General features: G+C 48.7%; 1 protein-coding gene across 4 annotated transcripts in view; it reads left to right on the top strand.

Annotated features, from left to right (window-relative positions):
• NAV2 (neuron navigator 2) overlaps nt 1–21,642 on the top strand; it is a 353,869-nt gene that overhangs the window by 188,008 nt on the left and 144,219 nt on the right. For all 4 annotated transcript variants that reach the window (XM_068148346.1, XM_068148344.1, XM_068148343.1 and 1 more), the window contains one exon: nt 20,212–20,329. In XM_068148346.1, the coding sequence (XP_068004447.1) occupies nt 20,212–20,329 (118 nt within the window). The remainder of the gene's footprint in view (nt 1–20,211; nt 20,330–21,642) is intronic.

The following is a 21,642-nucleotide window of genomic DNA, read 5'->3' as shown; positions in this document are numbered from 1 at the left end:
TGGTACAAATGTGTCTGAGAAGCCTTACCTGAGTAAGACAGACAAGGACTGGGAAGGGTGAGAGGCATATAGGGAAACAGAGATTTACTCAGGGCTGAAAACTTCCATCAAGTAGTCAGAAGAGGAGCTCCACCTGCATTCAGGGCACCCTACTCTCATGCAGCTGTGGTTCTTTTCCTGTCACTCCAACGACCTGTGTTTAAAATACTGTAAATCTTGCCTGGTTGGCTTTCTGCTTCGTTGAGAGAGAATGAGTGCATGTAGTGAGGTACCCTGCCCCCACCCCACCGTGCAGCTTTAGCTTTCTGTCCCCAGATAACCTGTCCTTAACTGACTGGCCTTTGCTGCCAGGAGAGAAAGCCACCAGGCTTCTCACTTTCTTTGTACAGTTCTAGTGCATGGAACTCGAGCTTTCTGCTCTGGAGTCATCAGTTGCTGGGCCCAGGCCCCTTTCTGCTGAGCTCCACAGAAAGGCTGAGGAATGCATGTGCTCTTTTGGGAGGCATATGTTGCCATGGGTCTCACTGGGACAGGCTGAACTAATTGTTTTGGGAGGAGGGAGCTTAAAGGTGCTGCCAATCATTGGGTCCTTTTTGGACCTACCTGCACTGCTCAGCCCAGCTCATTTTCACAGGAGGGTGGTGGGGCCTGAGGAGGGGGATCGTAGTCTTGCCCCTGAGATCACGTCCTCCCTTGTGCTCTCTCCAAGGCGTATGATGTGTATGGTTGCTCTCAGCCATTCGTTGATTTTGAGCTGTGGCTCTTCAGGAGAGGAGCCATGGCCACTTCAGCATGAGAAGATCTGTTTGAGATGGTACCCTCAGCTCACAGTATCACAGTATAACTTAGTTTGGAAAGGACCTTGAGGATCATCGAGTCCAACCTATCAACACAGACCCCATGACTAGACCATGGCACCAAGTGCCACGTCCAATCTCCAAAAGCTGTTGCTTTACATGTGCTTATCATCATGTGAGGACTGGAATTAATCAGGGGGTAACTCCCTACTGCTGTAAACCTGGTACTTCATTGAGGGAACTAACCAAGCTCCCCGAAGCAGGCAGGAAATGTACAGACTTGAGTGGGTGCTTGAGAGACCTTCCTGTAGGATTAAACCTTTTCTGTGCAAACAGAAGTACCCAGAAATATCCAGAGGGTCACTCTGAGCTGAAGAGAGCCTGCTAGATAAGTTGAGTTTGTACTCAGAGGTCACACAGTGCCTTGAGTCCAAATGGCATGAAAGCAGTAGCTGACTTTTGTTTATGGTGGTGCTTAATGCTAGGCTTCCTATCTGTCCTCAAGCAATTTAGTTGGGTTTGGTTCATAAAATAAAGATCCTTTAATGACATTTTGAAGGTAGGAAGATTGGAGGATTGACTGTGTGTGTTTAGCACAGTGTGGAGGGGGCCATGTGTTGGGTTCAGTTTGGTGTCAGCTGTTCAGGGCTGGTTAATGTAATGTTCTCTGACATTTGCTCACAAGCTTTTTTTGTTGTGGGTTGGTTGTGGGGGGTTTTGGGGTTGGGGTTGGTTTTTTTTTGCTGACAAGTGATTGCTGATGAATTGACTGATTAGAGATTAAAGAAGCCTCAGGGTAGCATAAAGCAGGATGCAATACATTCAGGGGCCCATGGATCACTTGCTAAATATTGGGAAGGAGAGGGAAGTGTTTAACCCCATGTAAAAGTTATAGCTTTATTACTTTGTTAGACATCTGCTTTCCTGGCTAAACACAACTGATGCTAATTGTGTTTAATCCTTCTGTGGGGGTGGATGCTGGGGTGCTTTATTGAGGTCTGCCAGTCTCAGCAGTGCCCATGGAAATATCAGTCTGCTAATCTGATCTTTGGGTTATTTGCTCTTTGAGACGAGCATCTGCAGAGAGTTGGGAGAATAAAATGTCAGCAGCATGAAGCAGGTGTCCCTGAAGCATTGGGAAAGCCTTCCCTTACCCTGCTCCCTCACCCAAGTGCTGCCCCATTGTAGTTGATAAGGAGAAAATGTAAAGGATCCTCCTAAACAGACATGAGTGCTACAAAGCCTGTAAGGACCTGGCAGAGAATTATTCTGACAATCTATTTACTGCTTGTTAGGCTGAAGAAAAAGGAAGACTTGGTAATGTAGCAGTACCCAAACAGATGTGCTGCATGCAGTTACCCAGCAATGCTTTGCTCAGGATGGGGTTGCTGAGACTTTGTTTGCTGCATTATTGCTCTGCAAAACACTGGGCAAATGTCAGCACATGAACTGCACAGACCTTGCCCCTCACAGGACAGGCAGGTGCTAACAGCTCCTCCAGGCTGTGGCTTGGCCACAGCACCAGAGGGGTTGGTGGAGGTGGGTCAAGCCTGCTTTAGGGCACCAAGTCAGCGTTACTAATCTTTGTCTCAGAATCACTCTGCTAGGGGCAAGCATGCCCTCCTTTAATGCATGCCTATAAGTGTCACTCACCTCAGTGAGCTCCTTAAAACGATGTCCATGCCTGAGCTGCAATGGAACTGGCCCAGAACCACTCACTAATTGTCAGTTGCCTGACTCTAGCCTTCCAATTCTCACAGCATGTCACCAGTTTACTCTTTTGGAAACCAATGGCCTGGAACCTGAAATCTCAACCTTGTGCTCCCACAGCTTTTGCCACTCTCCCTTTCTTGTTCTCTCACCTGCTTCTAAAGCTTTAAGATTATTCAGGTGCCAAAGAACTGGACAAAGCAATGCTGTATTAGTTGCATTTGAGCAGGAAGATAGAGAAGCAGTCCTGACAGTGCTGCTTTTTTTCTTGCCTTCCTCTTAGTCTAGGCATTTGTCTGGTTAATTTCTGAATTCAGGGCTTAGGGTTTATCTCTGCAGCTGCCCTTCAGTTTTGCTTGCTTTCTTGTTCTTCATTTATTTTTTTTTTCCCCAAGCTAGCAGCATGCTCTTTGTTCTACACTCTTCCAACCCTTGCTCCAGGCAAAAAAGAATAACTGATGTAGCTGCTGTCCATAAGCCTGGTTTCTATGCCGGTAGGCTCTGTCCTCCCCAATGATTACCAGTAAATTGCTCTGATTTTATCTGCAGCTAAGCCACTGTTCTTATCTGATCTTACTTTAAAGCATGCTCAGTTCGTACAGAGATGTGCTTTCACCTACCTCCTGTGTGAAGGTTCGAATGAGTGCTCTTGTCTGAGGGCAGACTGAAGTGTATTGAGTTGAAAACCAAACCAAACAAAGAGGGCTTAATGTTTAATATCTGTGGGCTCTGTTAAAATGCCCACAAGAGATCAGTGCAGGGGCTTGTGCCTTGTAAATTTAATCTCATTTTCCTTCTCATTAAAGTTGTTACTTAGCTGTAATTTTAAGAACATAAGTACTGGAGTACTGCTTCAGTAGGTGTAGGTGTTCAGGTAGGAGCAGGACTTAACATGGGAAACTCCATGCAGGATCTCCAAGTGAGAAGGGGATTAGGTAGGTGTGCGTCCAATCACACTGGGATTTGAGTGATGGAGGCTCCTGTGAGGATGGTGCTGCCACTGCCTTGGGCTTCCTGGGTTTTCCAGAGCTTTGCAGGTCTTTTGATCAACCTCCTTGCTGCCATGTGATATTGAAAAGAGTATTAGTACTAATGGGAATCCTTCAACCATCCACATCTGGAAACAGATCTGTACCAAAAGCCATCCTAAGGAAGTGAAATAACGAAGTCTTAGCTCGGTGGGGTCAGGCTGCTCAAGAATTAGCAGTTCCCATCAAATATCTGTGTCAAAAGCCTTTGTGCCCAGAATAGATGAAACCTGCTTCATGGCAGTGCTGTGAAAGACTCTGCTATATATATTTCTGAATAAAGCATCAGAAGCAGCACAAAAATTCTTGCCTGTGCTGGGAGATGCAGAAGGCCTTTATGTGGCCTCTAGCTGTGCAAGGAAGCTCTCAGGAGGAGATGCCTGCACCTCCTACACTTGTGGGAATTGTGCCTCTACTTTCAATTCTTGATCAGCCATAACATTCTGCTTTAAATTATTCATCTGTAGCCTGCTGTAATTTTTACTTTCCTGCATTCTCATTTCTTTTCCCTTTTGCAGGAGGCTATCTTAGAGGTTCAGTATCAGGAATTTCAGTAAAATCCTACAACATTGATTATCATCACCAGATCAATGACAGCATAGGCTGCTGTCACTTCAGTGAACCTCTCTAATTAGTGGCATAGGATTGGCCATCATGGATCAGGCCAAGGGGCTCCTGAGCCTGTGAGTCCAGCATCCTGCCTCCAGCAGCACCCGCCCTGGCTGGCTGTGCTGGGAGTCAGCCTCCCCCCTCCCTTCTTCCTCAGGAATACATGAGGTCAGCAGGGAACGAGGGAGCAGCATTTTCCTTTTGGATTGTGCAGAGGATCATTCTTCACCCCAAAGACAGGGCACTGGTACCTGGGGTCTTGGCCAGCATGGCTGTAAATGGCCATTAGGGATATAAATGCTGCTCCTTTTGTGTAGCCACAAGCTGCATTTCCTTACAGAGGCTGGGCCCTGTTAGGAGGAGCAGTTCTTACACTCTTCACAAGTATGCAAGTGCATTTTACTGGCAAGCTCTCTGCTCTGGTGACAGCCTGTAGTGGGGAAAGGGGAACTGAGGATTTTCCAATACAGCCTCTGTAGTCCAGATATTCCCTTAGTCCCTATTACAGACAAGGACACTGCCCTCCTCTGCACATTTGAGTTTGAGCTGGTGCCAAATGTGCAGCTTTAACCCTTAGCAATTGTCTTCTAACTCTGTAATTGACATATAGATCATTATATAGAAAGCCCTGCAAACACTTTCAATGGGAGCAGGAGGAACTGAGCTGAAAGCAGGGTCAGCACAGACAATTTAATTTAGGAAGTTAGCAGTCAGTAGGGAAGCTTCAGTTAGATTCCTATCTGTGAAACAGATGGCCAACTGCAAGATGATTAGATTAGCTTTGTTATGCTTGTGGAAATTAATTCAGCACTTTATCTTTTTCTGTTGGCTTTTTTGTTGCTGTTGTTTGGGAGGGGAAAAACACCACCACAACTTGTATGGTTTGGTAGCTGCTCAGCAGGAGCAATTTACGAGGCACATCTCTTTGTCTGCCATGGGGACAGGCTGGGAGAGTTGGGGCTGCTCAGCCTGGAGAAGAGAAGGCTCCAGGGAGACCTTAGAGCAGCCTGCCAGTACCTGAAGGGGCTACAGAAGAGCTGGGGAGGGGCTCTAGAAAAGGGCTGGGAGTGACAGGATGAGAGGGAATGGATTGAAGCTTGAGGAGGGCTAATTTAGACTGGAGATTAGGAAGAAATTCTTTCCAGTGAGGGTGGGGAGATACTGGAACAGGTTGCCCAGGGAGACTGTGGTTGCTCTCTTCATAGAGGTGTTGAAGGCCAGGTTGGATGAGGCTTTGAGCAACCTGATCCAGTGGGAAGTGTCCCTGCCTATGGCAGAGTGGGTTGGAACTGGATGATCTTTAATGTCCCTTCCAAGCTGTCCATTCTAGGAAGCTATATGCAGGAATTTTGTCTCAAGGTCTCACTATTAAAACACTTAGGGACTGATACCTGCCTGGGCTCTGTTCCCCCACCTACACACAAGTGCAGATCTCTGCATTGCTTCATCCCTGCTGAGATCTGAAAAATGCTGCAACCCTTGCACTCAGTTAGGCTTCCTGAAAATGTGGTTGGTGGCTGTGGTGGAAGCTGAGTTCTTGTGACAACCTGGCCCTAGCTGGTGAACCCTTCTGAGACTCTCAGTCTTTTTGTGTGTCCTTGGGATTGAGTCTTTGCCACACAAATTAATGCTCAGCTGTCACAGAGTATTTTTCACTATCCTAAAAATGCAGCTTAAAGTAAAAATAGGTCCTTCAAAAGTAGGTCACACCTAAGATTTGTCTGGCCAACTGGCCCACTTCTGGCAGTGCCCAGGAGCAGCAGGAGCATTAGAAATAGCAGCATGGGTAGAACATACAGAAACCTTTTAGAGAGATAACTGAGCCCTTCTCACTCTTGCCATCTTTAGAAATCATGGAGTTCCATGCAGTTCAACAGCTGCCTGCAGTGCAGTCCTCCTGCTCAGGAGAGCTACCTGTGTGCTAGGTAATTAAGACTTTAGTAGGTGCTTGAAGCAAGTGTGTGCTGAAGTGATTCACAGAACCACCAAGGTTGGAAGAGACCTCAAAGATCACCAAGTCCAACCTGTCACCACAGACCTCATGACTAGACCATGGCACCAAGTGCCACGTCCAGTCCCCTCTTGAACACCTCCAGGGATGGGGACTCCACCACCTCCCTGGGCAGCACATCCCAATGGCTAACAACTCACTCTGGGAAGAACTTTCTCCTCACCCCCAGCCTAAACTTCCCCTGGTGTAGCTTCAGACTGTGTGCTCTTGTTCTGGTGCTGGTTGCCTGGGAGAAGAGACCAACCCCCACCTGGCTACAACCTCCCTTCAGGGAGTTGTAGAGAGCAAGGTCTCCCCTGAGCCTCCTCTTCTCCAGGCTAAGCAACCCCAGCTCCCTCAGCCTCTCCTCCCAGGGCTGTGCTCCAGACCCCTCCCCAGCCTTGTTGCCCTTCTCTGGACACCTTCAAGTCTCTCAATGTCCTTCTGAAACTGAGGAGCCCAGAACTGGACACAGGACTCAAGGTGTGGCCTAACCAAGAGCTGAGTACACAATGACTTCCCTGCTCCTGCTGGCCACACTATTCCTGGTGCATGCCAGGATGCCATTGGCCTTCTTGGCCACCTGGGCACACTGCTGGCTCATGTTCAGCCAGCTGTCAGTCAGTACCCCCAGGTCCCTTTCTGTTTGACAGCTCTCCAGCCACCCTGACCCCAGCCTGTAGCTCTGCCTGGGGTTATGCAGCACCCAGCACTCGGATTTGTTGAATGCTATCATGTTGGACTCTGCCTATCTGTCCAGTTTGAGCCTTGTTTCCTCCTCCTTTTGTTCCTTCCATCTCCCAGTGTTGCATTCCTCATGGTTGGCAGAGGCAGCAGTGAATTGGTTCTTGGCTTTCCTCACTCAGTTGCACTGATTTTTTTCCCCCCATCCATGCCTTGGTTGCATCTTGCTGTATGTCATTCCAAGTGCTGAGGAGCATCACCTCTTGCCAGCCTCTGGCAGCTTCAGAAGCATTGCCTCTGGTGAAAAATCTTGGCCACTGAACCGAGTTCCATTTGAGAGGGTGAGAAGGGCAGTGGAGATGATTCATTGTGTTTTGAGTGGCATTGGAGATCCTGTTGGTGGGAGCAGAGGATACTTTGCTGGTGACTTCAGGCTGCTGGTATGGACTGAACCTACGCAGCCTCTGCCTGTGAAGACTCATTCTTTTTTTTCCAATCAAGCACTGAGCCAAAAGGGAATGCTCTCTTGTCCTTCTTGGCCAAAAGAAGGCTAGGATTTGGTCTCTCAGGCAAGATAAAGGCCAATTTCTGCAATACCTTAATCCCCACAACAAATTGCTTTTGTTAAACATTAGAAAACAAAGGAGGGGAAAAGCCTTTGTAATGTTTCTGGGCTCACCACTTGGCTCTCCTTGCTTTCATCTTCACACATTGCTGGGAGCTGACATGTGCCTTCAAGAGTAATTCCCCTTCCCTTTGGAGCTGTGTGTTGTTTTGGTGAATTCATCTTCCAAGCAATCAAGAGAAAAGGGATCAGGGAATTGAGTTTGTGCTTAAGATGCTACGTGGTGAGTCAGGTTTCGCTTCCATCCCTTCTCAGATTGTTACTATCTCTTGGAGTCTTTTCCTTCCCCTTTCTTTCTCAGGGTCCAGCACAGGCAGTGACAGTTTGTCTGTTGTGATCCTGCCTGTGGCTGTGGCTCTCTGCCCAGAGGAGATGGTACTGAAGCCATACAGATTTGTGACCCCCAGGTGAAAAATGCCAATGAAATTGCAGCAGCTGTTGGGACACCTTTTCCAAACAGAGAAAATGAGTCAGTCTTCATTAGCAAAGTTCAGGAGGCTTATCTGCTGTCAGGCACCCAGAGTGACTCTGAGTTTTGGGAAGTGGCCACGTTGGATATTGTACTAATGGATGCTTTAAGGCCCCATCCCTGGAGACATTCAAGATCAGACTCGATGTGGCCCTGGCTGGCCTGGTCCCTGCTGCCCGCAGGGGGCTTGAACGAGATGACCTTGGAGAGGATCCCTTCCAGCCCAGTGCAATTTGTGACAGCTATACTTCAGGCTGTGGCTGCCTGAAGTTAGATCTTTTTCCCTTCTTCAGTGGCCCATGTGCAAACCTCCCTGTCAGTCCTGCCCCTGCTTTAGCAGAGTTGCTGCCTGTATCCTGGGCGCAGCAGCACCGCGCTGGGGCTGCCTAGGGAAGGCAGCTGCTTGGTGTCCAGCATAGCACTGTGTGCTCTGCAAGCTCCATCAAAGGCCTGTTCATCCCCCACCTCCCCAAAACAAACACACACCTCAGCTGGCACCGAGTGGGCTCTGCTGGAGGGGAGAGCTGATGTGGAGACACTGTGGCTACCAAGCTATTTACTTTTCGTGGAGCAGTGAAAAGACCTCTATAGATTTGACTCTGGCAGAAGTGTGCCTCCTGAAAAGCAAGCAGTTAAAATGTCAGACATCTGTCCTTCAGCTTGGCAAGAGGAGAGGTGAAGCAGCCATTGCTTCTCACCTTGTCATCACTGGCAGCCTTATTTATTTACTTTTTAATAGTTAAAAATCCAAGCAAAGCAGCTCCCAGGGGCCAGCCCTCTGTGGTTTCAAGGACTGCCAGCAGTGGGGCTTGAGGTGACTCTGGCTCTTGCTGGCTGTAGCAGGCTTTGCTCAGGGCAGGTTGTGATGACAGTGTCCACTTGAGCTCTAATTCATCTCGTTAGCTTGCAGTTGTGATAGATAAAACCTTCTACCGTTTGATGGGTACTGTGAATGCTCCAAATTCAAACCAAAAAGGCACACCTGGATTTCTGTGGCGTGCAGAATGTTGCCTTTCCCATTCAGGGCATGAATCTCCACGTCCAGTGACAGCATTTGAATGAAGGGGAGCTGTCTGTAGTGGGTAGAAAATCTTCTGGTTGTGTAAAAAAAAGCCCAAAGCAGCAACAGGAACCCAAACAAACTCAATGTGTAGTAATTGTCCTTGAACATCCACGGTGTCTGACACAAGAGCCCTGCCAGCATTCACTCTTGCTGCAAACAGCTTCATTCTTTGGTGTGTGTGTAAAGTGAAACACGTTGATCCTGCTTGGTGTCAAGCACTGACGCTCCCATGCTGCAGACCAGAGCAAGAGCAGGGAGCAGCCAGAGGGGAAGAGAGGAGCTGCAGGAGGGGAGGGAGCTGTCAATGTGAGGGTGTTAGAAACCTGAGCGCGGTGCATGCGTGACTTCAGCTAAAATTAACCAGCCCAGCCTCACATGCCAGTGTATATATCCTCACTGAACTGCAGACCCCTGGAGAAGGAAGGGCAGGCTGGGCTCGGGCAGGACATGCTCAGGTGAAATATGCCCATAAGTAGTATGAGCTTTCAGGTCCCTGCTCGTGGCAGAAGTAAATCTTCCTGTGACCATTACAAAAGAGTAAGCAGCTCTTGGCTCCTTGCTGATGGCAGCAGTGCTGTTGAACACTAACTGACTTCAGCCTCAGAAGTGATTTTTCTTCTTCTTCTTTTTTTCCCCTCCCCTTTCTTCTGTGACTTGCAGCTTCTTAAGATTGTTGCTTTCTCCTCGGAGTAGAAATGTCTCACCTCTCCAGATAAGCCCTTTTCTGTTGCTCTTTGTGTGTGGTGCTAGATGTAAATGGGTTGATTTCATGTATGGCAGCTGTGAGATTTACAAACGATCTGGGGTGTGCTTTAGGTGACTCTTTAGAACCTGCTGAAAAAAAACCCAGGGCATTTTGCTTGCTCTCTGAGGTCAGCTGTGTTCTGTTGGCATGAGGTCAGCTCAACTCGATTCATCCTGGCCAAATATGACTGGGAATGGGTTTTGCTCATCAGCTCAGCAAACTAAACTCAGTGTCACTGTTGGATGTGCAGGGGAGTTGATGCAGGTGTGAATGTAGTCTCATTTCTATTCAGGACTTCAAATGTTTTGCAGGAGGGGGTAAGAGAGTGGCCACCTGCTTGGCTGTGTGTGTGGGTCCAGCCAGGATGGGGTTTGGCTGTGGCAAATGCGTATAATGGGAGCATTGAGAGCAGAGCTTGCTGGATACCAGCACAATTGCTGGCCTTGCTTTGCCTTCTAGCTGGAGTGTGGGGAAGTGTTGCTCTGGGGTGAAGTATTTACCCCTCTGTGCAGGCAGCACCAGTCAGTGATGGGGCTCAGGAACTGTACAATGGGGAGGGGAAAGAAAATACACCTTTTGTTTCCCCTTTTATATTCAATGTAATAGAATATGCAGGAGGGTAAGAGAGTGAAAGGTGCCAAGTGGCCAGTATAAAGTGTATGACTTGTTTAGCATCCACCGAAGGTTTCTTCACACAAACTCGGAGGCAGCGGTGCCAGCCCTGAAGCGTGGCCAGGCTGAGGCTCTGTTACTGGAAGGGCTTGCAGGCTGCTGGCATTTACACGTGTGCTTGGCTCTGCGTGCTGTGAGTCAGCCCCTTGCTTTTGAGCAGCAGGTCATATGCATGAGAATAGCTCTCCCCAGTCGGGAATGAGCCTTTAAAGAGAGAGAAATAAATAGGCCCCGTGGTGTTTGTTTAAATTACCCATTTCTCTCTTTAACTCCCGAAGGGTGGTTAATGTACCTAACTGTCCAGTAAAATGCAATGTTCAGCGGAATACCTCCCACCAACTGAATAATGATTTAAAGCTGTTCCAACAACCACTTGCACATGTGAGGAGAATCAATAATTTGGTTTGGTTCCACTTAATGAAAAGAGCAGAGTTGTCTCTGTCACCCTGGAGAAGTGGAAGCCAAGACCCCAGCTCAGCACAGCCACGCTCCCAGCGTTCGAGGGGGCTTGAAGAGTTCCAGCTCTTGAAGCAATTGATGGTGTTTTACTGGGGTCATATTTGGTATTAATCAGTAGCTCATTATTGTGACAGCTATTTTTAGGGGTTGGCAAATGTATGGATTCCTTTCAGGAAAGCCGTTTAACCATCTCACCTGCTTATCAGAAGGGCTCTCCCGGCAATCCAACCCATGGCCACTTCAGACTTGGACTTTCTGGTGGTTTCCACCCTTGTTGTTCCTACTGGTGCTAAGGTGCTGCTAGGATGGAGTACTCGAGTCTCCAGGCTCCCATCCTGACTTTCAGAGGGCTGCCAGAGTCTCTGGGCAGAGAGGAGACACATGCAGCCCAGGGCTGAGCTGACTTAACCATTCACTGCCCACCACTTCCATCCACCTCTCCCTCTGAGCTGAGCATCACTCATGGTCATACTCCAGGACAGCATATCTTTGTTTTTGCTTCATGCTCTGCTCTCTCCATGCTTTGAGCAAACAGACCACACAGCTCTCTTTGCCTGAAGCTCACTAATACCTTTGAAGTAGCACAGACAAATGTGGGCACACATGGTGTTTTGTGCCCTGCTTTTTCAGCATCTTGCCTTGCTTTGTTTCTCTTGGGAGAGCCTGCACTGGGGGAAGCCCCACAGATAGTCTGTTAGATACTTGTAGAAGAGCCACTGCTGTGCTTTCAGTGGGTTTTGTGTCGTGGTGCAGATGTACAGGTACAGATTGCTGTACAGATTGCTACAGGACTTAGGGAATGAGTGGGGGCAAGTAAGGCCACAAGAGACAGGAAGTCTCTGCTGAAAGGTCTGTGACAAATGCTGTTAGTCATAGAATCATAGAATTATTAGGGTTGGAAGGGACCTCAAGGATCAGCCAGTTCCAACCCCTCTGCCATAGGCAGGGACCCCTCACTAGGCAGGTGACTCCACCACCTCCATGGGCAGCACATTCCAATGGCAAATTACTCTTTCTAGGAAGAACTTTCTCCTCACCTCCAGCCTAAACCTCCCCTGGCACAGCTTGAGACTGTGTCCTCTTGTTCTGGTGCTGCTTGCCTGGGAGAAGAGACCAACCCCCTCCTGGCTACAACCTCCCTTCAGGGAGTTGTAGAGAGCAAGAAGGTCTCCCCTGAGCCTCCTCTTCTCCAGGCTAAGCAACCCCAGCTCCCTCAGCCTCTCCTCACAGGGCTGTGCTCCAGACCTCTCCCCAGCCTCATTGCCCTTCTCTGGACACATTCAGGTGTCTCAATGTCCTTCTTAAACTGAGGAGCCCAGAACTGGACACAGGACTCAAGGTGTGGCCTAACAAGTGCTGACTGTTTTGTTTTCCCCCCTGTGAACTTCAGCAGGAGTGTGGTTTGGTTAGCAGCAGCACAGACATTGCATTGTCATGGGTGCTCTGATGGAGGTCATTGATGTGACTAGCCCCCCTCCCCCCTGTTCAGTGGTGGAAAGAAAGCCTTGCTCTGCTCTAATTATGCTGCATGATGTCAAAAAGATACTCTTCAGCTGTTACCAATTCACCAGGGCCTGAATCGGGATAATTATTGGAAGCAAACAATCAGAGTTTGATTAGTCACAAAGTGACATGGTGAGGGAGGGGAGGCAAGGCTTGAAAATGCACTTTGGGCATTTATTGTAATGAGATTTTGTGTGTGTGTGGCAATGAGTAAGAAGGAAGAGGTTGAGGCATATTTTCTATTTACTTGCACAGAGGAGGGAAATTCTTTTCAGGTACTTTTGTGTGAACCCTTTTCGCCATGAGCATACCAGTGGGGAGGCACAAACCACTGAGGAGCTCTTGCCTTCCTATTTGGGATTGAATTCCATTTACAGGAGACCCTGGAGTAGATGGTAGCACCTGGCACCTTCAGCTCATGGCAGCTCCATGGATGTCCTGGGGCTCCTTTGTGATCTGGAAAGGCTCTCCCTGGATTCCTCACCCTCTGTTTCCTGGGTTTGGCTGACGATGGTAGCAGAGGAATAAAGCCCTACAGGTGCTGTGTTTGGCCCTGTCTGCCAGCAGATCAAGAAGAACCTGCCCATCAGATGTCTGAACAACCAGCTGTCAGCCTAATCCTTCCAACATGGTACCTGCAGACTGGAACACTGCAGCTTTAGATGCCAACTTCAGACTTGCAGCCAGCTAGGCAAGCTCTGGTTTGTTTGGCTTTGGGACTGGTTTTTCTGAGGTGAAGAAGACTCTAGGAATTGCTTTTAAGCAAAGAGAAGCTTCAGGGCTTTTGCTTTTTTCCTGGTCAGTGTGCTCCCCAGCCCTCCCCAGGGGCTTAGTGGTAGCTGTGTGGTCTCCAAGGAACCTGTTCCACAGCAGGCAACTTTTCCTGCTGATTCAGTATTCAGTCTGAGGTGCTCTGGTGTGATAGATGTGGTCTCAGGATGGTCAGAAATGTTACTTGAGACTCCAAGTGGCAAGGAAGTGCAGAGGTCTCCTAGTTGAGAAGCAAGATCTCTGTCTCATCTGAACTGTGCTTTAAACCAGCAAGTTTAAGGCTAAGGAAAGGGGAGAGGGATAAACCTCACTGAGTTTCCAGGTGCTGTGTTCTTGCAGTGCTCTTCAGGCTTCTTCCTCTGCAGACAACACTGAGAACACTTTGAATTTCTTTCTTTCTTTCTTGTGTCAAAACCTTGCTACTTTGTGCTTCAGTGGTGCTTTAGCTGTGACTCATAGTGCACTGGCTATTTCCAGAATCAATATTTACCTGTACCACTCTTAATTCAAACCTGATGGATTGCAGGAGAGGGGAGAAAAGAGAGAAGAAGGGGGGAAAAAAAAACCCTAATCCAACAGAACCTTTCACATTTGTTTTTAATTTGTTCCCAGATAATTGGATTCCTAAGATCAGAGACTATGGAGAAAAATAGCTACCAAACAGCTGAGTCCACCTCTTACAAAAGCCAGAACTTAGGCCCAAGTTAAACACTGAGCTGAGTGGTCACACACACAAAGACCTCATTATGTTGATAATGCCCAAAGCATGTTCATAGAATGGTTTAGCTTGGAAGGGACCTTAAAGATCATCCAGTTCCAGCCCCCCTGCCATGGGAGGGACACTTCTCACTAGATCAGGTTGCTCATCCAACCTGGCCTCGAACACCTCCAGGGAGGGGGCATCCACAACCTCCCTGGGCAGCCTGTCCCAGTGTCTCCCCACCCTCACTTGAAATAATTCCTTCCTAATCTCCAGTCTAAATCTGCCCTCTTCAAGCTTCAGTCCATTCCCTCTCATCCTGTCACTCCCAGCCCTTGTCACAAGTCCCTTCCTGGCGTCCTTGTAGCCTCCTGCAGGTACTGGCAGGGTGCTTTAAGGTTTCCTTCTCTTCTCCAGGCTGAGCAGCCCCAACTCTCCCAGCCTGTCTCCATAGCAGAGGTTCTGCAGCCATCTGATCATCTTCATGGCCTCCTCTGGGCCTGTTCCTGTAGCTCCAGGTCCTTCTTGTGCTGGGGGCCCCAGAACTGGAGGCAGTGCTGCAGGTAAGGTCTGAGCAGAGCAGAGGGGCAGAATCCCCTCCCTGTGCTGCTCTCTCCCTGCTCTGGATGCAGCTTAACACACAGCTGGCTCTGGTCTGCCAGTGACCATTGTTGGGTCCTGGGGAGTTTGCCACCAGCTGACACCCCCAAGTCCTTCTCCTCCAGGCTGCTCTCAAGCCACTCCTCATCCAGCCTGGAGCCATGCTTGGGATTGCCTGACCCAGGTGCAGGACCCTGGGCTTGCTGAACTTCATGAAGGTGGCTCGAGAGCACCTCTCCAGCCTAAGTCCCTCTGGATGGATCATAGTATCATAGTATCAGTCAGGGTTGGAAGGGACCACAAGGATCATCTAGTTCCAACCCCCCTGCCATGGGCAGGGACACCCCACACTAGATCAGGCTGGCCAGAGCCTCATCCAGCCTGGGCTTAAACACCCCCAGGGACGGGGCCCCAACCCTTCCCTTCCCTCCAGCCTGTGAACTGGACCACACAGCTTGGTGTCACCTGCAGCCCTGCTGAGGGTGTCTCAGTCCCACTGTCCATGTCACTGGCAGAGATGTTAAACAGCACTGGTCCTAGCAGCCACCCCTGAGGGACTCCACTTGTCAGTGGTCTGCACAGGAGTGTAAGAATGGAAAGTTTCTCAGCAGTGTTTTCCCAGTGGTTTCCTAGAGGCTTTTTTGTGGTCATTGTTTTCCCAATTATTTACCTGACCACTGGAAAACACTGTGTGCTTTGAAACACTTTTCATGCCTCTAGAAATAGCAACCATTGTACACCTATGGCTTTTTTGTTTTTCTTCTCACTTGTTTGTGTGGAAAAGGAAAAGAAACATCAGGAATCCTATTTGTGTAGAGCAGTACAAAGACTTGCAACAAACAGGTTTTGAAAACATCCTGGAACCTTTCCATAATTAACTTAATATATGCCATAAAAATGAGCAGTGACCGTGAAGAGCTCCTGCAAGAAGCTTGGAGAGGACTGTATCCAGAAGGATGCTTCAGAGCTTGTGAAGCTGTAGCCCAGCTGGGTTAAAAAGTAAATAAAAATGCCTGTTGTGTGTTGCAAACTGCTGTGCAGTGCTGCAGCTTGTAAGAGAGGAGCAGAGGTTTGATGTGTCTGTAATCTCCTGCAAAAGGCTTTCCCAAGCAGCTGCTGCAGTGGGAGAATGTTCCACCCACTCCAGTATCTGCATCCAGCTCTGGAGCCCTCAGCGCAGGAAAGATATGGGCCTGGTGGAGGGGGTCCAGAGGAGGGTCACAGAGATGATCAGGGGCTTGAGCAGCTCTGCTATGAGGACAGGCTGAGGGAGCTGGGGTCGCTCAGCCTGCAGAAGAGAAGGCTCCAGGGAGACCTAAGAGCAGCCTTCCAGTACCTGAAGGGGGCTACAAGAAGGCTGCAGAGGGACTGTTTGCAAAGGCCTGCAGTGGCAGGACAAGCAGCAGTGGCTTGAAATGAGAGAAGAGCAGGTTTAGATTGGATGTTAGCACAAGTTCTGCACCATGAGGGTGCTGGAACACTGCAACAGGCTGCCCAGGGAGGTAATTGAGGCTCCATCCCTGGAGATCTTCAAGGTGAGGCTGGACAAGGCTCTGAGCAAGCTGCTGTAGTGGAGGATGTCCCTGCTGACTGCAAGGGGTTTGGACCAGATGAGCTTTGGAGGTTCCTTCCAACCCAAACCGTTCTGAGATGGTCGTTTTCTCCGTGGTGGCGTGCATTAGTGATGCACTGAATGGGATGCTTTATAGCAAGCATAAAAGCTCTGCTTGCAATTCAGATAGCAAACACAACATTCAGCACACAAAAGAGGGCTTACAAGGGGCTGCTTTGTGTGTTGTTGGAGGCAGCCAGTCAAGCAGGCAGGTATCTGGGAGTGTGCCAAGTTGTCTCCTTCACCAGGAGGATTTGTTAAGGGAGTTTGGGATTTGCTTGATGCAGTTCTGTTTCTTTGCAGTGTAGGCATAGGAGGTCGAGTGCTCCTGGATGGAGCAAGGATTAGTGAGGTTGGGAAGAGCTGTGAAGCAGCAGCTTTGCCGTGCCCAGCCGTGCGCTCTCACCCTGCTGTTTGTGTTAAGAACCAGTCCTGAGGAGCTCTCAGGCTCTCGCTGATGCTGTAGTTTCAGGCTCTGCCAGGAGGGGTCTGCCCTGCTTGTCCTCTCTTCTGTGTTGTCTTAACTCGAGGGTTGATCCAAGATTTATTTGATTGCCTGATGATCTGCATCGTGGAAATGAGCCAGGCTGGAACTGATTTCATCTGAAAAACACGAGGCTGAGGGAAGACCTTCTGGCTCTCTGCAACTCCCTTCGAGGAGGATGGAGCCAAGGGGTGGGGGTTGGTCTCTCCCAAAGAAGCAGTGATAGGGCAGGAGAAAATGCCCTCAAACTGTGCCAGGAAAGGTTTAGATTGGACATGAGGAACAGTTTCTTCCCCCAAAGGGTTGTCAAGCCCTGGAACAGGCTGCAGGGCAGTGGTGGAGTCATTATCCCCGAAGGGATTTACAAGCTGTGTAGATGTGGTGCTGAGGGAAGTGTTTTAGTGGTGACCTGGCAGTGTGGGTTGATGGTTGGACCTGATGATCTTAATTGCTTGGCTGGGAACAGACTTTAAACTTCTGTTCTGTGATGCATCAGATTGTAGTCTTGCATTGGCTGGAAGTCCTTCTGTGATGAAGTAGGAATTCATCACAGCCCTCCTGTTAAAAGGAGCTTGGTGGTTGTGTTTGCTAGGCTGCTGCTCCTCTGAACCACAGTGCTGGAGCAGGGGCACCCTTGTGCTTGGGGAGGAGTTTCAACCTGTTTCCTGATAGGTCTTTGTTTGTAGATAGGCAAGCCAGAGCCCTGTGGCAGAAAACCAGGTGAAGGCAATCCCAGTCCCTTGAAGTCATTGGAACTCTAAAACCAGCTTCCCCTAATGGAAAGGCTTTGGGTTTTTTTTTTCCCCTTGTAAAAGTTGTTAGGGAACACAGTGCCTGGGCTGTGCAGAGTGCTGAGGGTTTCTTTCCCCTTCCCTTTTTTTTGGTCAGCTAGGGAAATCACTTGGTGTACACACCTTGGCCACACCTTGAGTCCTGTGTCCAGTTCTGGGCTCCTCAGTTTAAGAAGGACATTGAGACTCTCGAAGGTGTCCAGAGAAGGGCAAGGAGGCTGGGGAGAGGTCTGGAGCACAGCCCTGGGAGGAGAGGCTGAGGGAGCTGGGGTTGCTTAGCCTGGAGAAGAGGAGGCTCAGGGGAGACCTCATTGCTCTCTACAACTCCCTGAAGGGAGGTTGCAGCCAGGTGGGGGTTGGTCTCTTCTCCCAGGCAAGCAGCACCAGAACAAGAGGGCACAGTCTCAAGCTGTGCCAGGGGAAGTTTAGGCTGGAGGTGAGGAAGAAATTCTTCCTAGAAGGAGAGATTGGCCCTTGGGATGTGCTGCCCAGGGAGGTGTTGGAGTCACCATCCCTGGAGGGGTTTAGGAAGAGCCTGGCTGAGGCACTTGGTGCCATGGTTTAGTTGATTAGATGGTGCTGGGTGAGAGGTGGACTCAATGATGTTGAAGGTCTTTTGCAGCCTGGTTAATTCTGTATTCTGTACTCAGTGTTGATTTCATTGAGATGTTTTTCCCTGAGATGTTTTGCAGCTCTGTTTTCATTCACAGAGGTGTTCCAGTGGTTTGTTTTGTTGTTTCTGTTCAAGCCCCTGACGCTGTTGGCACAGGAAATGCACATCCTGCTGCTCTGAAGATAAAAGCAGAGGATAAGTGATGGAAACCAGTGGCATATGTTTCAGATTTGAGTGATTTCTTCATTGCTGCTACATTGTGTTTTATAGATGAAAAAAAAATCACAAATGAAGACTTCCTGCACAGAATAGCTCCAGTCGAAAGCTCTGGTCTCCATTTGGTTCTGTTAAGGTGGAGTCAGCGAGTGCAAGAGCAGCATGAAATTGCAATCCTTGTATCATTTCCAGCTTCTTCTGTCCCATGTGGCAAATCCTTGACTCTTGGCAGGTGGCTTCTGACTCCAGTGAAGGAGGTGGACGCAAGCTCTGCATTTTCAAAGTGATGCTGAAGATGCTTCTGAGATTAGTAGCCACAGATATACTTGGTGACATGAGTCAGTGAGTAAAGGATCTGCCTGGATATGCAGAGGCTTACAAAAGGGAGCACAAGCCCTGTGAGGAGAGGCTGAGGGAGCTGGGGGTGCTTAGCCTGGAGAAGAGGAGGCTCAGGGGAGACCTCATTGCTCTCTACCACAACCTGAAGGGAGGTTGTAGCCAGGTGGGGGTTGGTCTCTTCTGCCAGGCACCCAGCACCAGAACAAGAGGACACAGTCTCAAGCTGCACCAAGGGAGTTTTGGGCTGGATGTTAGGAAGAAATTCTTCATAGAGAGAATGTTTAGCAATTGGAATGGTTTGCCTGGGGAGGTGGTGGAGTTGCCATCACTGGAGGTGTTTAGGAGGAGGCTTGATGGGGTGCTTGGTGCCATGGTTTAGTTGATTAGATGGTGTTGGATATGATGATCTCAAAGATCTCTTCCAACCTGGCTTATTCTGTTCTATTCTAAAAGGGGGTTGCCTAGCTCAGGTGTGGGATGGTTGAGGGGGAGTGACTCTAAACCCATGCTTTTTTCCCATGATAGTTTGCTGGCAGACAGAATCAAGTTTTAGTGCCCTATCATTTCCTTAAGGCTGGGGGTAGGAATGTCCATAGCCCAGTGATCACAACCCTGAGGGCCTGGAACCCTCTCCTTGTCCTCTTTGCTCTCCATCTTCAGAAGCTCTGTAGGAAAACAGTAGTTCCTGGGCAGTGCTCAGGGAGAGCTGGCCCTGGGCTCCTGGGGACTGAATCCTGCTGTGCAGACATTTCTCTCCAGCTCAGTGATTCACCCAGTTGTGTGAGGCATTTGTCACCAGCATGGAGCCAAACCCAAAAAATCCCCACCTTAGTACATGGTGGTTTGTAGGGACTGTGGAGGACTGGCATGGGTCCTGCTCTGGGGAGCACACTGAATCTACTCCTGCCTGCTGACAGACTGAGCTGGGATGAGTGTGTATTCCAGATGCCCCTTAGAACAGAGCTGAACCTTAATATTTGGGTATTTTGAAGGTCAAATCCTGATACTCAGTTATTTTTACTGTACTCCCTGCAAATGAACAAGGGCTTTGGACTGCTGTGTTTGCTTAGCTTTCAGGTAACACACTTGGAAATAAATCCCAACAGCCAGAGGTTTGCTTGGGAGAGGAAAATCAATTTAAGAACCTGCAAGATGGAATTTATTAGAACTGGTGGATTTGTTGTTGTTGTTGTTTTGTGACCTGTAAAGGCTCCTTGGGTGACCCAGCAAAAAGGAGTCTGCTCAAAAATGGAAGTGGTGGATGGCTAACATCTGCCAGAAGCGGTTCTTGGGAAAGGATCTTTCAAATTTCTCAGTAACAGGTAGAAAGAAGAAATGTCACAGGGAAAATGGGGGGAAAAAACCCCAACAAACACCCTAACCAAAACAGAACACCTGGGTGGAAATTCAGCTCTCCTCTACACCCTTGTTACTGCCCACAGAACATGCAGTGGCTGCCTGGTGATCCATTCAGGCTGCACCCTGGTCAGGAGTTTACTGTCATCTTCTGTGAGCTTTGATGTCAGCTTTCTGACTGGGAAAAGCCACTCTGTAGTAAGCTGAATACTTGATCTGCACAATGCCTTGAATTTTAATGTTGTTGACTTGTTTCAAAGAGCAAAAAAGCAGTGATCTTAACCCAGCCTCTGGATACTGCGAGGAACAAAGAGCTGGCGTGCGAAAGGTTGGTGTGGGAGAACTAAGGATTTCTCTTTATCTTTCTCCTAACAGATTTATACTGATTGGGCTAATCACTATCTAGCAAAATCTGGTCACAAGAGATTGATAAAGGACCTACAGCAAGATGTGACTGATGGAGTCTTGTTAGCTGAAATAATCCAGGTTGTAGGTGAGTGCCTTTCTCTTTTTGTTCCAGGTGTCCATCACCTCGCTCAGAAATCCACTGCCTTTATCTTCCACATAAACAACGGGCCGGGGGGAGGGGCAGGAGAGCCAGCCAACTGCATGGAATTATCTAGGTAATTTTCCTTCAGAGACTTTGCTGATTAATTCAATAAAGTCTCCTCTTAAAGCACAGTGGAAAAATATTTGAGGTGGCTGGGAAGCTCTCCTGACACAGCAGTATCGCCCCACTGGAGGTTTAGAAAGCAGCTGTTGGGGTTGGGATTTTTTCCTGCTAGGATGCTGTAAGCCTTCACTGTTTCCATCTCTGATACCTTTTAGGGGTATCAGAATCTAATTCACAGCCTGCTGTCTTGAGCCTCCATTAGCAAATTCCATACATGCAGCAGGAAAGGAGAGGAGGAGGGATGTAATTCTTCCGTGGCAGAAACAAGACATTTCATAATGAGGTTTCCAATGAGGAAAACCATCTATCATTAGGACAAATCCCAACAAAGCCTTTGGTTCCCTCAGTTTGCACTAATATATCCAGATAATGAAGGTGCTGAACAATTTTCTTCACTGGCCCCATGGAAAGCTACGTCTTGTCCTCGTCCCTTGGGCTCGGATCCTTCATTAGTTCCTTCAGAGGCTCATCCATCTGGTCCTTGGGGTGCCACAAAACACAGGCATGGGCCAATGGAGATTGATGGCATCGGAAAGCCTGCTAATGGGAATTAGGACAACTATTGTTAGAAGCAAACTGACAGATTTGAGATGCAAATTAAGAAGGCAGCAGTGAAGTAACAAGCCATCAGTGCATGAATATTTATGCGTGTGAGATGCTGTAAACGAGCTAGTTCCTTGAGTTAAGGTACACATCTACGAGCCCTGCTCTCAGATGAAGCCGTGAGGCATCCTTCCAATGCCTCCACTGGAACACATCGAAAAAGGTTTAGTCTCTGTGTTGTAGAGCAAAGTTCTATCTCAGCAGCATTCCACAGACCTGCCATCCAGATACAGATGTATAAAACCCGAGCCCTGAGCTGATTGTGTGTTGGCAGGTATTCACTGTCAGCAACACTTCATCCTGTCTGTGTTTCCTGCTGTGTACTTAACAGGGGGAAAGTGTGGAAACCCAGGAACAGTTAGGTGTGGGTTCCCTTCATGCATATCTAGGTGCCCTGGAAAACTTGTGCCTGAGAGCCACATGTGTGTCAGAAAGCCACCATCCAAATGGGAACCTCGTGGTACCTTTTACATGTGTCTGGTCGAGCAGTGACTTGTGGAAACTCTTATGCAATTCAAATTACTCCCTGT

The sequence above is a fragment of the Melanerpes formicivorus genome, unplaced genomic scaffold, assembly GCF_026170545.1.
Source record: "Melanerpes formicivorus ecotype bairdi unplaced genomic scaffold, bMelFor1.0.p_v2 SCAF_16, whole genome shotgun sequence".
NCBI lineage: Eukaryota > Metazoa > Chordata > Aves > Piciformes > Picidae > Melanerpes > Melanerpes formicivorus.
The sequence above is the reverse complement of the archived record's forward strand: the minus strand, read 5'-3'. Positions and strand labels throughout refer to the sequence as shown.